The sequence below is a fragment of the Rattus norvegicus genome, chromosome 6, assembly GCF_036323735.1.
Source record: "Rattus norvegicus strain BN/NHsdMcwi chromosome 6, GRCr8, whole genome shotgun sequence".
NCBI classification, from domain to species: Eukaryota; Metazoa; Chordata; class Mammalia; order Rodentia; family Muridae; genus Rattus; species Rattus norvegicus.
Genome location: NC_086024.1, coordinates 105942630 through 105955440, shown reverse-complemented (window position 1 = coordinate 105955440; position 12811 = coordinate 105942630). Strand labels below are relative to the sequence as shown.

Here is a 12811-nt window from a genome sequence, read left to right as displayed (position 1 = left end):
GTGTATCATTTCGACGATGCCACACTTGTCCTTTGTTAGGCTCTAAGATGAGGAATCACCCTAAAAAGACCAATGATTTGCCCGCCTGACAGAGGTTCGTGTGTGAGAATCAAGATGGCAGCAGAGAGCTCATCCCAGCAGCTGGGGAGCAGCTAGGGTGGGGCATGGAGGGTCACGCAAAGGGAGGATGAACACTTACGATCCGAACTGAAGTCATCCACTAGTATGATCTCCTGGATCAAGCCGGCAGGAGTTCGGTTCAGAACACTGGAATAGCAGTGGGCACACGAAATGAGCCTGCGGTCAGCCTTTCTTACACATCTCTGTAAAAGCCTCTCTCACCATCGAGGCTCCTGCCCGCCCCATGGCTGGCGGGGTGGGGGCTGTCTCTCTCTGGGAGAGGATACCAGGGCCTCATCACTCCGAGTGCTGTCACTAGGTACTCCTTCTTGGGTTACACTTGCATCTAAGTGTGCTGGGCCGGTGGTTGTCAGGCACCTGCTGTGTGGATACCCAGCTTTATGAGGCCCGGTGTCTATCCCTGCCTCTTTCCACTCAGAGCCTGCTGCACGTCTGCCTTCTTGGATTCGACCTTGGGTTTGACTTCTTACTTTTTGACTTCTTGGGTCTCCCAAAAGATTCATCAGATCTAGCTTCTTGGAAGGACAAGACTTAGGCTTCCAGTGCTTGCTGTTTCCCCCAATGTCTGCACACTATACCTGGCAACAAGGTCCTGTCTAGTCAGAAACTCCACACCGCCAAAGACCGCACGGGACAGAACCATAAGGGTGAGGGGCTTACCTCTTCACTGTGCGCAGGAGTGTGGAGCGAGCCTCGTTGTGGAAGGTGATGATGACACTGGTGGCTGGCAGGTCCGAGGAATAGGACAAGGATGGGCAACTGAGAAGAGAACAGGGGGTCAGAGGTGAAGAGGGTCAAAGGTGAGCAGTGGTGGCGTGCTTAGGCGGCTCAGTGCTTTTCTATACTCTGCTGTGCCCTGGGACAGCTTTGTAAGGCACAGGTATTCTCGAAGCTAGGATAGAGCTCGCCTCCCACAACGTGACGTTCCATCCCACAAGGGCCCAGCACCCACTTGCTGGCTGGCCTGGGGTCCAGGAAGGAAGTTGCAGATTGAGGAATCGTCCTAAGCCTGGGGGTTCTTTGCCAAAGACCTAAAGTACCACCGCACACATGCACTGACTTTTGGGGAGGTTTAGGGTCTACATATAGGCCTTAGGATACAGCCAGGAACCAGACAGCAAGGCTGCTGCTGCTGGGTCGGGCCACTGGGACGAGGTGGTGGGGGAGAGAGAAAACCAGAGTCCTTTTTGCCTTCTCACATCCTGATGCTTCTTCCTCCCTGTCTCCCAGCTCTGGAAGGATCTGGCCAGAAATTCCTCCCACTCTGCCTGCAGGGTGGGGGTGGAGGGACTTCCTTCCCACTCTATAGCACTGACAGCCCTGCCAGAGCTATGGGGCAGGGGCAAGCCTGCAGGACAACAGCTTCCCAGAAGACACCAAGGGCAGTCCCTGCCACTCTGCTCCCTCCTCAGCAGCGCCGGGCTCCCCCATCCTGGCTTTGGACCCCAACTGCCTCTCCTCTCAGCAGGAGGAGTTAAAAATCTTCATTTCTGCCTGCCTTCCTGCCCATCCATCGCTTCTGTGAATGTATTCTTCCCTGGCTCCAAACCGCTGGAAGGCAGCCGCCTCCGCTGGTTTTCCTAAGCACTGTTCTTTATTACAGTCGAGCCACACTACTCCAGAAATGACTGGGGTTTTTTTTTGTTTTTTGTTTTTTTTTTTTTTGTTTTTTTTTTTTTTTTATTACAGTGTTCATGCCACGGACAGTAGCTCACGGTGTGAATCCCAGGCCCATATCCTGCCCTGCAGAGAGGCTGGGTCAGACAGGCAGGGAGTCCCACTGCTAGTGTGAGGCCCCAGGGAGAAATCCGGAGAAGCTTTAAAATATCTCTTCTTGAGAGGGCTGTGGGGGAGGGGCTCTCTTCTGCTCCCAGGAGCCAGGCTGTCCAAATGGCTGCTCCCTTGGGGAACAGACCTCCAGTGCCCCAGCTCTCTGTCCTTGTCCCCAGACATCATGTCTAAGGAGAGAAGCTAGACAGTAATGTCTCTCTCCTTGAAGGAGGCAAACCTCCCACACTTGTCTGGAGGGTAGACTTGAACTTCCCCCACACCTACATTCTTCTGGGATTTAGATGTCGGGTAGGCTACCCGATTCCCAGGAGGCAGGAGCTGTCCCATGTCTATGTTTGCGGAGGTTTGCTCGTGTTCCCAACAAGTCCGCCTCATGTAGTTTCCCACTCTGACAATAGCATCCTAGACAGAGGTCAGGACCAGGAGCTAGCCCGCAGCATGGAGTCCGTTGGAAGCTGTATCCTGGGAAGGTGAGGTTTGCAGCAGCACACTGGCTTTACCAGGCCTGCCCCTCCTGGGCTCCCCCTGCACAAGTGTGCATGTCACACACTCATGCTGATCTACCTCGGCCCTCTAAAAGGACCTAGCAGTAGCAAAGGGCATCTCGTCAACCCACCACAGTCCTGGATGCACACTCCCCCTTTTAGTTTCTCAGTGAATACATGAGGAGGGACAAGGTACGGTAAGGTGGAAAGGTAGACACAGATGATCCAGGCCAAGCGTTCAGTTTCCATATGGAGTCAGGACATAGATTTCCCTAGGTCCTGAGGACTAAGTTAGCCATGACTAGGGCTGTCCACCGAAGGTCTTGCAGAGCAGTACATGAACCTACCATTGCTTGCAGTAGAGAGAGAAGATGTTGCTCTCAGGCTGACTGACAAAGGACTTACATGTCTGTTTGCTAGCACCTGTAATCTCAGCACTTGAGAGCTGAGACTGGGAGAGAATCAAAGTTTAGGGCTAGCCTGGGGTATGTTCTACGCCAGCCTGGGCTACACTGTAAAACCTAGTCATGCACATACCCTGCCCCCACAAATACACACACACACACACACACACACACACACACACACACACACACACACACACACACCAAGACAAAGAAGGAAAGGAGAACACAGGAACATCATGTGCTGACTGAAGAGTAGATGAGACCAGGAATGGGGCGTGGGGGGGCGGGGCTTCTGCAGCAGGAGTAGAATGTTTCTGAAGTGATGGCAGGAAGAAGAGGTGATAGCATATACTCTGGATAGGTCGCACTGGACTGAACCCAGGAAGAGTTGCTGACTTGTCAGAGTCCAGTCACAAGCTGGGACTGACTGGTGGAAGGCCTCACTGGCCCTGGTCTAGACCCTTGCTCATCTCCCACAGGAGAAGAACAAGGAACAAGACTTGGATGCATTTGCAGGAGCTGCTGGGGCTGGGGGAGGAGGCAAGAAAGGGATAACAAGGGGCACCCGAAGCCTTTCACTGTTCAAAGAGGGAAGGGCTGGAGCCCTTGCTTCAGCTGTGCAGTTCGCCCTCTTGGGTTTTCTTGAGGTCCCCTGGCTGGCTACTCTTGCTGGGATGTCTGATTGAGGTACAGAGGGGCCCTTCTGCCTCTAGCTGGGGTTTTCCTTGACCTTTCCAATGAAACCTAGTATGGCAGTGGCCTTTAATTCCAGGACTCAGGGCAGGGGGTGGGGGGCAGAGGCAGGCAGGTCTCCACAAAGAACCCTGTCTTGAAAAACCGAAAAGAAAAGGAAGATGGGAGGGAGAGAGGAAGAAAGGGAGGAAGGAAGGAACACAGAGGGCAGGATAATGCTGAGTTTGAGGACAATTAAATGTCTAAAGTCAGTAGATGAAGACTGGGGACATTGTATTTATTTATAAAATATATACAGTTTGCATGTGTGCACGATCACACACGCATAGAGACATACGAATAAAATAAGTAAATGTAATAAAACAATAGAACACACATGAGTGAAAGAAACCAAGCCAACCAACACTGGTCTTTTCTTGGCTTTCCCATTCTGTCCACGCAGGAGATGCCATACCTGTAATGGCGGGTGTCCCGGATAGGTCGGTCTGGGCTCAGCTTGTCACTCTCCAGTTGGTTGAAGGCATGTTGTCTGTATGGGTCCTCTCCAGGCTTCAGCTGCTTGGCTGACAGGTACGCCTTCTCATCAAAGCCTTTTGACGGTGTTCCTGTCACCTGAGACAAAGGTCAGCATCAGAGAGGGCCCAGGCAGGAGGGTTCCATGGGAGCAGGGATCCATGGGAAGAGATAGGGAAAGATACAGTGAGTACGAGCTAGGAGTGTGTCAGCTGGGTCCTCTCAGCTGTACCTCCCCTTGACAGAACAAGTGCATTATAAATCTGGATACAAACTAGCCATTATTTTGGAGGTGGGTGTGTACTTGCTATTGTGTATGTGCATGGATACAGAGTACTTGAGTCTGAGGGCAGAAGTCAACATGGGGTTGTTTTGTTTGTATGTTTTTTGAGATGATGGATCTGAAGCTCACTGATTCAGCTAAGCTAGTTGGTCAATGAGCTTCAGCCTGTCTCTGCATCCCCTGTGCTGGAGTTGCAGGCATGAACCACAAGACCCAGCTTTTTAGTAGTTTTGGTTTGTTTGTTTGGTTGGCTGGCTGGTTGGTTTTGTTTTTTTAAACACAGGTACTGGGGATCTGATCTAAGGTCCTCCAATTTTGTGTGGCAGGTGTGGTTTTGGCTAAACTATTTCTCTAGCACCCAAACCAGCCATAATTCTAAAGCCAAGGCTCTCTGCTTGGCACAGAGAAGGTATTTCCCAGAGAAAATCAGTTGCCTGGAATAAGGTACCTTAAGGATACTAGAAACTAGAGAGGGTATTCTGGTAGCTGGAGAGTCGACTAGGACTACACTTGAGCCTGGCTCTGGGTTAGGCACATGCAGGCTGCCTGTGGGTTAGAGCCAGAGCTTGGATAAGCTGCTGCAGGGAGTTTCCATTGAGGAGAAGCAAGCCATCACAGGCTAATGCACTACACCCTCAGGACCAAATGTATTACTACAGTGTTAGAGCTTCTCTGGGACTTCTGCTTACTGCTTCAGTGACCCCATGTCTGATACTGGGCCCATTGGTGCTAAGTGCTGGAGAGAGACGGATAATTAATGGGCCAGGCTCACACTCCTTAGCCACAGCCAACGCTCTGCAACCAGAGTCCCTAGAGAGAGACAAGGGAAGACACATCAGAGATGAATGGATGGATACACATACCCTGACGTCTTATTATTTAAACCAAACTGTGGGCCAGATGTTTCCAGGGGGCAATGACAAACTATCAGCTGTGACCGCATCCTGACTCCAGCTCTTCTGCCCAATCAGCAGCTCTGGGCTGATGGGGGGAGCAGAAAAGAGGACAAGAACTGTCCACCCAGAGAGCCAAAGAATGAGGTTTCTGTCACAAGCTTCATCTTAAGAGGATGGTCCCACCATGGCAGTGGGCCCTGTAGACACGAGGGTTTTTCTGTGGAGTGACACTGGAATGTTTCATCAACAAAGCTTGACCTAACTTCCCTTGGAAGAATGCTAAAAGATCTAGAAGCTCCTAGCTCCTGACCGCTGCCTTGCTACCACCTTCTCCAGTGGCCCCTTGACCTGGGGGCCTGCTGGGAGCCTAGGGGGTCTGAGGACAGATTCAGAGAGGGAAATCTTGTTTCTCTCAGGAGATGTGTGCTTCTCCCAAGCTAGATTCAGCTGCTGAGGGTGTATACTCAGAGGTGACAGAGCAGCAGCCACGATGCTCTAATATTCTGAGAGTGCTGTGCCAGGAAATGAACAGAAGTGTCATTGGCCCCCTGTGGGCTCAAAATCCATTTCAGCCAAGAGAGGAGGGAGAGAGGAGGGGAAAAGGGGTGATCCAGCCTGAGCCCCAAGTTGCTCTGGGAGTGAAGATGGAAAGGCAGTGGGTTGTGCCCTTCGACCCTAAGATGATGACGACGAGCTAATGCCGGTCCCTCCCTTCCCCCAGCTCTGCATCAGGGAAATGGAAAGAAGCAGCTAGCTCATGGCTGAGGAGCTAAAATTAAAGAAAAACCACAGAGGGAAGAGGTTTTCAAACTCCCATGGGGCGTGTATCACCTCATTATCCTGAAAGTTGACTGGGGGAAACAACCACGCTTATTTAGTCAGAGCTTTTGGCCACTCTGGGCTTAGGAAACCTCTGAGGCTGATTCCACACTCATCCTCTGCTTATTTAACACTGACTGAGAACTATACACCTACCCCAGACCCCTCCTAAGGGTGTGAGGCCTAAGGATCACCTGGGCTTACGTTTATGAATGTTTGAACCCACCCATCCATTCACTCACTCAGTTATTCATTTCCCCTGACCTCTAGCACCACCACGTACCTGGAAGTGGGAAGGATACTTCTGAGCTTGCTCCTTGCCTTCCCATGTCTCACCCGAAGCCTCTTTCAGAGAATGTTCTGGACTCTGCCAAGCCTTCAAAACCAAGCTAAGTTTCACTGTGTTCTTGAGAAAAGTCTATAGTTCCCGTACACAACCCAGAGCCTCTGTGTGGCCCAGTCCAACTCCATATGGGATAGGGTCTGGAGTGAGATATTTTTCCTGAGAGACAGTTTGCAAAGAAGGAAGCCATGGGACACCGGTCCACTTCCTCCCAGAGGTCTCCTCTCTCCTATCACATTGGCAGAATGTAGTCTCTGAAACATTGCTTGTCCCTGAACCAAGTAAAGGGGAGACTGAGGGAGGAAGGATGTGCCTTGTGGTAATACCGTGATCCCTGTAGAGCTTCCCTTCCTTTTCCCTCAGACCCCACCTAGCTGGTATCTAGATATCACTGCAGCCTTCCACTTCTGAGGTCTAGCTCCTAGTTCACCAGATCAGACCATAACTCATTTCCTTGTGGCTCTCTAACGCCTGCTTTTGCTTTTTGCCTGTGCTTTTGAGACATCCGAGTCTTTGAATGTTCTGTGCCTCTCAAACAGCGTCTCGATATATCTCTGCTCTCTGCGTGCTCCACACACTTCACTGTGCTCCTTGTAACGCAGACAGACACTTCATATACGTCTACTAAGCTACAAGTTCAGGGTCAGCTCTGAACTTAGACCTCTGTCTTGGGTTTCTCAGTTGGCGGCTGTAAAGCTAACACAGCAAGTACTGTGGGGAGCTGGGAATACAGAAATAGAGAGTTAGGAGGAGAGCCCAGTTGGTAAAGCGCTTGCTTTGCAAACACAGGACCTGAGTAAAATCCACAGCACCTATGTAAAAAGCTGGGTGTGGCTGAACATCTTTATAATCCTAGTGCTAGGGACTGAGACAGGAGGATACCTAGGACTCATTAGCCTATTTGGAGAGCTCTAAGCCAGTGAGAGACCCTGTCTGAAAAGAACTTGTCTTCTGGCGCGTGTGCGCGTGCACACACACACACACACACACACACACACACACACACACACTTGGAATGCACCTTGCCCACAACTACCCAAATATACATTAATAATAATAATAATAATAATAATAATAATAATAATAATACTTCTTAAAAAGCTTTTGATCAGCAAGATGGCTCAGAGGGTGAAGGCACTTGTCACCAAGCCTGACAACCTGAGTTTGATCCCTGGAAACCAAGTAAAGGTGGAAGGAGAGAACCAGCTCCACAGAGTTGTCCTCTAACCTCCACATGTGTGCTGTGGTATGCACACGCCCCCAGAATAGTAATTGATTTTTGAAAAAAATAATAACAAAAGGAAAGAAACACATCAGGGCGGCCCTAGAAGAGGTACTTAGTAGCCATCTGGTTCTTTCTTGCTCATGCCAGGCATGGCTAAGAAGGGTCATGAAGAAGCAGTTCCTGCGCCAACACGAGGGTTTATAGCAGAGCAGCGGGTAACATGGTCACAGAGCCTCACCCTACCTCAGGCCAGCTCGGCAGTAAGCACAGCTGCTACTTCCCTTCTCCTCCCTCCTACAGGGGAGCACAGTGGCTGTCCTCTCTCCCGCCACCACCTGGCTTCTTAAGCACAGCAGGGGGAAGTGGGAGTGTATATTTGGTCCTTGGCTTCAGGGCCTGTGATGGTTTGTATGTGCTTGGACCAGGGAATGGCACTGTTAGGAGATGTGGCCTTGGAGGAATTGTGTCACTGTGGGTGTGGGATTAAGACCCTCACCCTAGCTGCCTGGAAGTCAGTGTTTTGCCAGCAGCCTTCAGATGAAGATGTAGATCTCTCAGCTCCTCCTTGCCATGCCTGCCTGGATGCTGCCATGCTCCCATTTTGAAGATAATGGACTGACCCTCTGAACCTGTAAGCCAGCCCCAATTAAATGTTGTTCTTATAAGAGTTGCGTTGGTCATGGTGTCTGTTCACAGCAGTACAACCCTGACTAACTAAGACAGGGCCATCAGGAGCTAGCATAGGACATGGAGGTAGCAGGGGACATGTAGATCCTGGGCATGGAGCAGGTGATGGTACTTGTGCTGTGTGTAGAATTCTGAGGCCAGGCTGGAGCCTATCACATGACACTGACATTTGTGTTCTTCTACTGAGGTGAGGTGCCTGTGGATGGGGAGGGACTCATGAGGCCCCACCCACAGCTAAGGAGCTATGGGTAGTTGACAGCTACTGTGGGAGTGAGGGTGACCATGGGTTGCCCACGGTCCAGTGGACAGCCTCCCTACATGTGCAAATGGGCAGCACTAACTGGCTTCAATGAATTTTTTTTAAAGAGGTCATAAAGTTGGGGGGTGGGGTGAGAGAGCCAGGGGTAGGTGACAAAGGCGATAACATCAAAATACATTGAATACATGTATGAAACATGTACTATACAGTATTTCATCTAATATGCAATACTATTTTTTTTTAAGTGCTGCTCGTTGCTGGGAGGTGGTGGCACGTATCTTTAATCCAGTACTCAGGAGGCACAGGGAGGTGGATCTCCCAGTTCTAGACCTGCCTGGTCTACATAGAGAGTTCTAGGACAGCCAAGGCTACACAGTGAAACCCTGACTTGGAAAAAGAGAAAAAGGTGCTGCTCATCTGTGAGTTCTTACATCTGGCACACAGTAGGTACTCAGCAGGTGTTGACAGAATAAGGGGATGGATGAAGAGCTGAAGGAGCAAATGAATACCTAAATATTGTCCCCGCTCTCAAACTTAGTAGAATCTTCCCAGCCCCCATATGGCAACGTGTGACCCTCTATGACTCCAGTTCTAGCCTCCACTGGCATAGGTGCCTGCCTATGTGATGCAAAGGCATACATGCAGCCGAAACACTCTTACACATAAAACAGAAACCTTTTAAATTGGTATGACCAACCGGGGAAGACACAAGTGTGACTCTTCCACACTGCAGAGCATCAGGAAGTGGGGGTCCTGTCCCTCGCTGGATTCAGCCTCTCCTGTTGCTCTGCTTCAGAGGCAAGGCTCCTCTCCTCCCAGTCTGCCACCCTTGCTCCTTGGCCTCCTGCAGAACTGCCCCCTCTCCCATCCTCCCTGAGCCTCCCTCCAGTCTACATAAAACCATGAGGCCACCCCACCCTACCTTCCTCCTCCTACGGTGCTCACTGACGCCTGGAAATCTGTGTGTATTTTATATCTTAGTCTTCTTGGCCATTTTCTGTTTTAAGAGCACAAGTTTCATCAAAGCATGCACGGACGGCCTGTTTTGTTGACTGCTGGAACCTAAAGTCCACAGTGGTGCCCGAGTGGTACGGACACTTTAAAAGCAATGGCTAGAGAATGAATGTGTGAGCTGGGGAAGTGGCCCAGTGGTTAGGAGCATTGGCTGCTTTTCCAGAGGGTCCCGAGTTCAATCCAGCTCTCACATGGCAGTTCATAACCAAACCTGTTTCAGGAGCTCTAATGCCAGCTTCTGGCCTCTGTCGGCACTGATCACATACGGGATGCACATACACACACCCAGGCCAAGCATCCCTCCGAATAAAACAATAAAATAATTATTAAAAAAAAGAGCAAATGTGTGAGAAATGATAGCAACCTCGTTTTGCAGCCTTTTGACCCATATCTGGACAAATACAACATCTGAAATTGCAGAGGACAAGCAGGTGACAGAAAAGCTGTGGCTGCCTGAGGGTTTTCTTGCCCATTTTCCTGTCAAGGTCTCTCACTGTCCCTGTCCCAACACCGCATGAGTGAGTACAGGATGTTGGGTCCTTATTACTTTACTCCTAGCTACAGTAGTACATTAATTCATTCCAGAATGGTTATTTGATTCAATCTAGACCAATCAGAACCTTGAGACGTTTTTATATGATGAGCTCTCCTTTTTCCGTCCCATCCCCTCCCTCAGGATAGTTTGAATGAGCTGTCTTGTGCTAGCAACCGAAAGTTCATAGCTATCAGCCCTTTGGTCTCCTCAATGAACAGGAAAACCATCTCTAAAAGGAAAAAAAAGAAAAAGTAAAATCCCAAACCCAGCAAAGGAGCCCCTGCTGGCAAAGACGCAGCCAGGCAGCTGCCCATCCTGAGACAGCAGGCTGGTCCCTGGTATCTGGGCCAGAGGCTGCCATCCAGGGCTAGGCTGGCCATTCCCAACATTCCCTAGCAGGCAGGGCAGTGTGCAGCCTTCAAGATGGAGCTTCCAGGTGGACCACACCAGAAGCCCTTTTGTGTTGCCATGGTGAGGAATGGAGGCCGACGAGGACTGCTGAGTGATGGGCTGCTGAGTTTCTCGTTACCCTCCAGCCCCTGGCAGAGGGTTCTTGGCTGAAGTGTAAGCAACCACCCTTTTCTTCAGTATTTGTCCTTCTATGGAATGCCAAACCCGGCACTTTCTTGCTCGGTAAGCTCAACCGCATGGAACTGCTGGAGCTGGAATAGAAGCTGGGCGGAGGGGTGAGAGGAGCCCCTCATCTTGAGAGCTTCACCTCCATCGTCACTTTGATTAAACTTTGAGACTTGCTTGACTTGCTTCAGCCTTTTCCCATCAAGAATTGCCTATTGCTTCCTGCTGCTAAAATTAGGAAGCAAACAGCAAAGGGGAGGTTTAAAATAAGAAGGAAAATTTTCCATGTCAGTTTCTACCAGAACAGCTCAGCCCCATCCCCTAAGCCTGGTAAACTTTCCCTTCAAACCTCCACAGACCTCCCCCTTCTTAAATGTAAACAACTCCAAGGCTGTAGCCCTGTTTTATGAATGGCTCCTGAGTTTTTTGGTTTTTATTTTATTTTTCCCTCCTCCCGAGTCTGCTAGAAACCAGAAACACCTGGTGAACAGAATGTGATTCTCTCCATGAAGCCGAGAAGAAATTCCCATTCATTCTCAGAACTGGTAAGCACATCATTCAACATCTCTTCTCCAAGTCTGGGATGGGGGTCCCCCAGGGTTTCCCTGACCTCTGTGACTACTCTCATCCAATCAGATCAAATGCCTCTGTGGCGTGGGACCAGGAGCCTCCGGCTGGATACAGGATGCCTGGCCCAGATGTGAGCCCATCTTCCGAGCTGCCTCAGAAGCTATAATTACAGTGGCAGCCAACCTGGCCCCTGGAGTCTGATGATCTTGGTCTGGCCTGCCAGATCCTGCTGCTCTCTGACCTTGGCGATAACTTACCTCACCCTAGAGTGCTTCTTCATCTGGAAAATGGGAATTCCAGGGATTAAAGGAAATGAATGTGTAATACGTCTAGCCCAGGGCCTGGAGTGTACATTGTAATAATAATTATGGCTGTTACTAATTATCTCACTTGCCATTTCTACCAGTGGTTCTGAACCTCAGCTTCACCACAGAAGCCCCCGGGAGATTTTAAGAGCCATCTGCTCAGGCTGCCCTGAAGACCACTTTAGCTAGTCCTTGGGGCTGGGACAGAAACATCAGGACTCTGAAGCCATCCACATTGTTCCAGTGTTCTCCACGACCCCAGAGCTGTGGCTTTCCATGGGTACCTAATGATAAAGGACTGTCATAAACTAGTGGAATCCCAGGATCTTAACCCTGTGAAGGACTTCGGGGTAATGGCTACCCTCACCCACTTCTCAGCAAAGCCCCACTTTGAGTTTCTACTGCCTTTCTCTGTATTGACCTAGGACTTCCCCACCTGCACAGCCAACAGAACTAAGCTTGAGCCTAGTTACCATGGAGACCTACCTACCATTTTACAACACTTCCACCTCCCTTGCCAGTAGATTCAAGATCACTTACCTATCAAGGCTCACTGGTAGGGACACCTACCTAGGGCCCCTGCCACTCCTGTCACTCTCTCAGGGTGCTGCTGACCACAGAGCTTTATGGGACTTAAGAATTCTAGTGCATTCCAATGCTCAAGCGATTTCACTAAGAAAACCAAGGGAGGCCCCACTGTACATTCCTTCAGGCACCAAATGGGTCCCAGAAAGGCTGGAACATGGAGTCAGGCCATGACTCTAGACAGTTCCTGATTAGATCCGAGAGGCTCCACAGGTCGCCATGTTCTACCCTGTGGCAAGTCCCGAGACCGCCTGGGAACGGAGAGAGTCTAAGGGTAGTAGTCTCCGCAGAGACCCGTGGTGTGACCTGCTGGTTGACTAAAGCATTCCTGCACCTGCAAAGGACATCAAAACCCTGCTTTGTCCTCCCAGCCACAGCTTCTGTAACCCAGGAGAGTAGGACTTCAGGATCTCTGCTACAGTACGGAACACACGCCGAGGACCTACTGTGTACCTAAAGCTCTGTTAGGTGCCTGCAAAAGACATTCTTCTCACATCCATGCTTTATACAGGACAGACAGGAATGGGACGGGAGTGATGACCATCTGTCCACAGAGCCGAGCATAAAGCTTATTTGTGCCCTTGGGCCATTCCTGGACTTAGAGGAGCCTGGGAACCTCCTTCCAAGGTTGAGGCTCGTGGCTCCAGAGCAGGCCCTGGGCTGCCTTCTTCCTTGGCTTACGGC

General features: G+C 50.4%; 1 protein-coding gene and 1 long non-coding RNA gene across 3 annotated transcripts in view; one reads left to right on the top strand and one right to left on the bottom strand.

Moving 5' to 3' along the window:
- Galnt16 (polypeptide N-acetylgalactosaminyltransferase 16) overlaps positions 1-12811 on the bottom strand; it is an 81053-nt gene that overhangs the window by 26599 nt on the left and 41643 nt on the right. For both annotated transcript variants that reach the window (XM_006240288.5, NM_001100863.1), the window contains 3 exons: positions 3972-4129; positions 802-900; positions 200-267 (listed from right to left, as the gene is read on the bottom strand). In XM_006240288.5, coding sequence (XP_006240350.1) covers positions 200-267; positions 802-900; positions 3972-4129 — 325 coding nt within the window. The remainder of the gene's footprint in view (positions 1-199; positions 268-801; positions 901-3971; positions 4130-12811) is intronic.
- LOC134479446 (uncharacterized) lies at positions 11073-11621 on the top strand. Its single transcript, XR_010052736.1, has 2 exons — positions 11073-11212; positions 11304-11621. It is a non-coding gene; the product is annotated as an uncharacterized LOC134479446 (long non-coding RNA).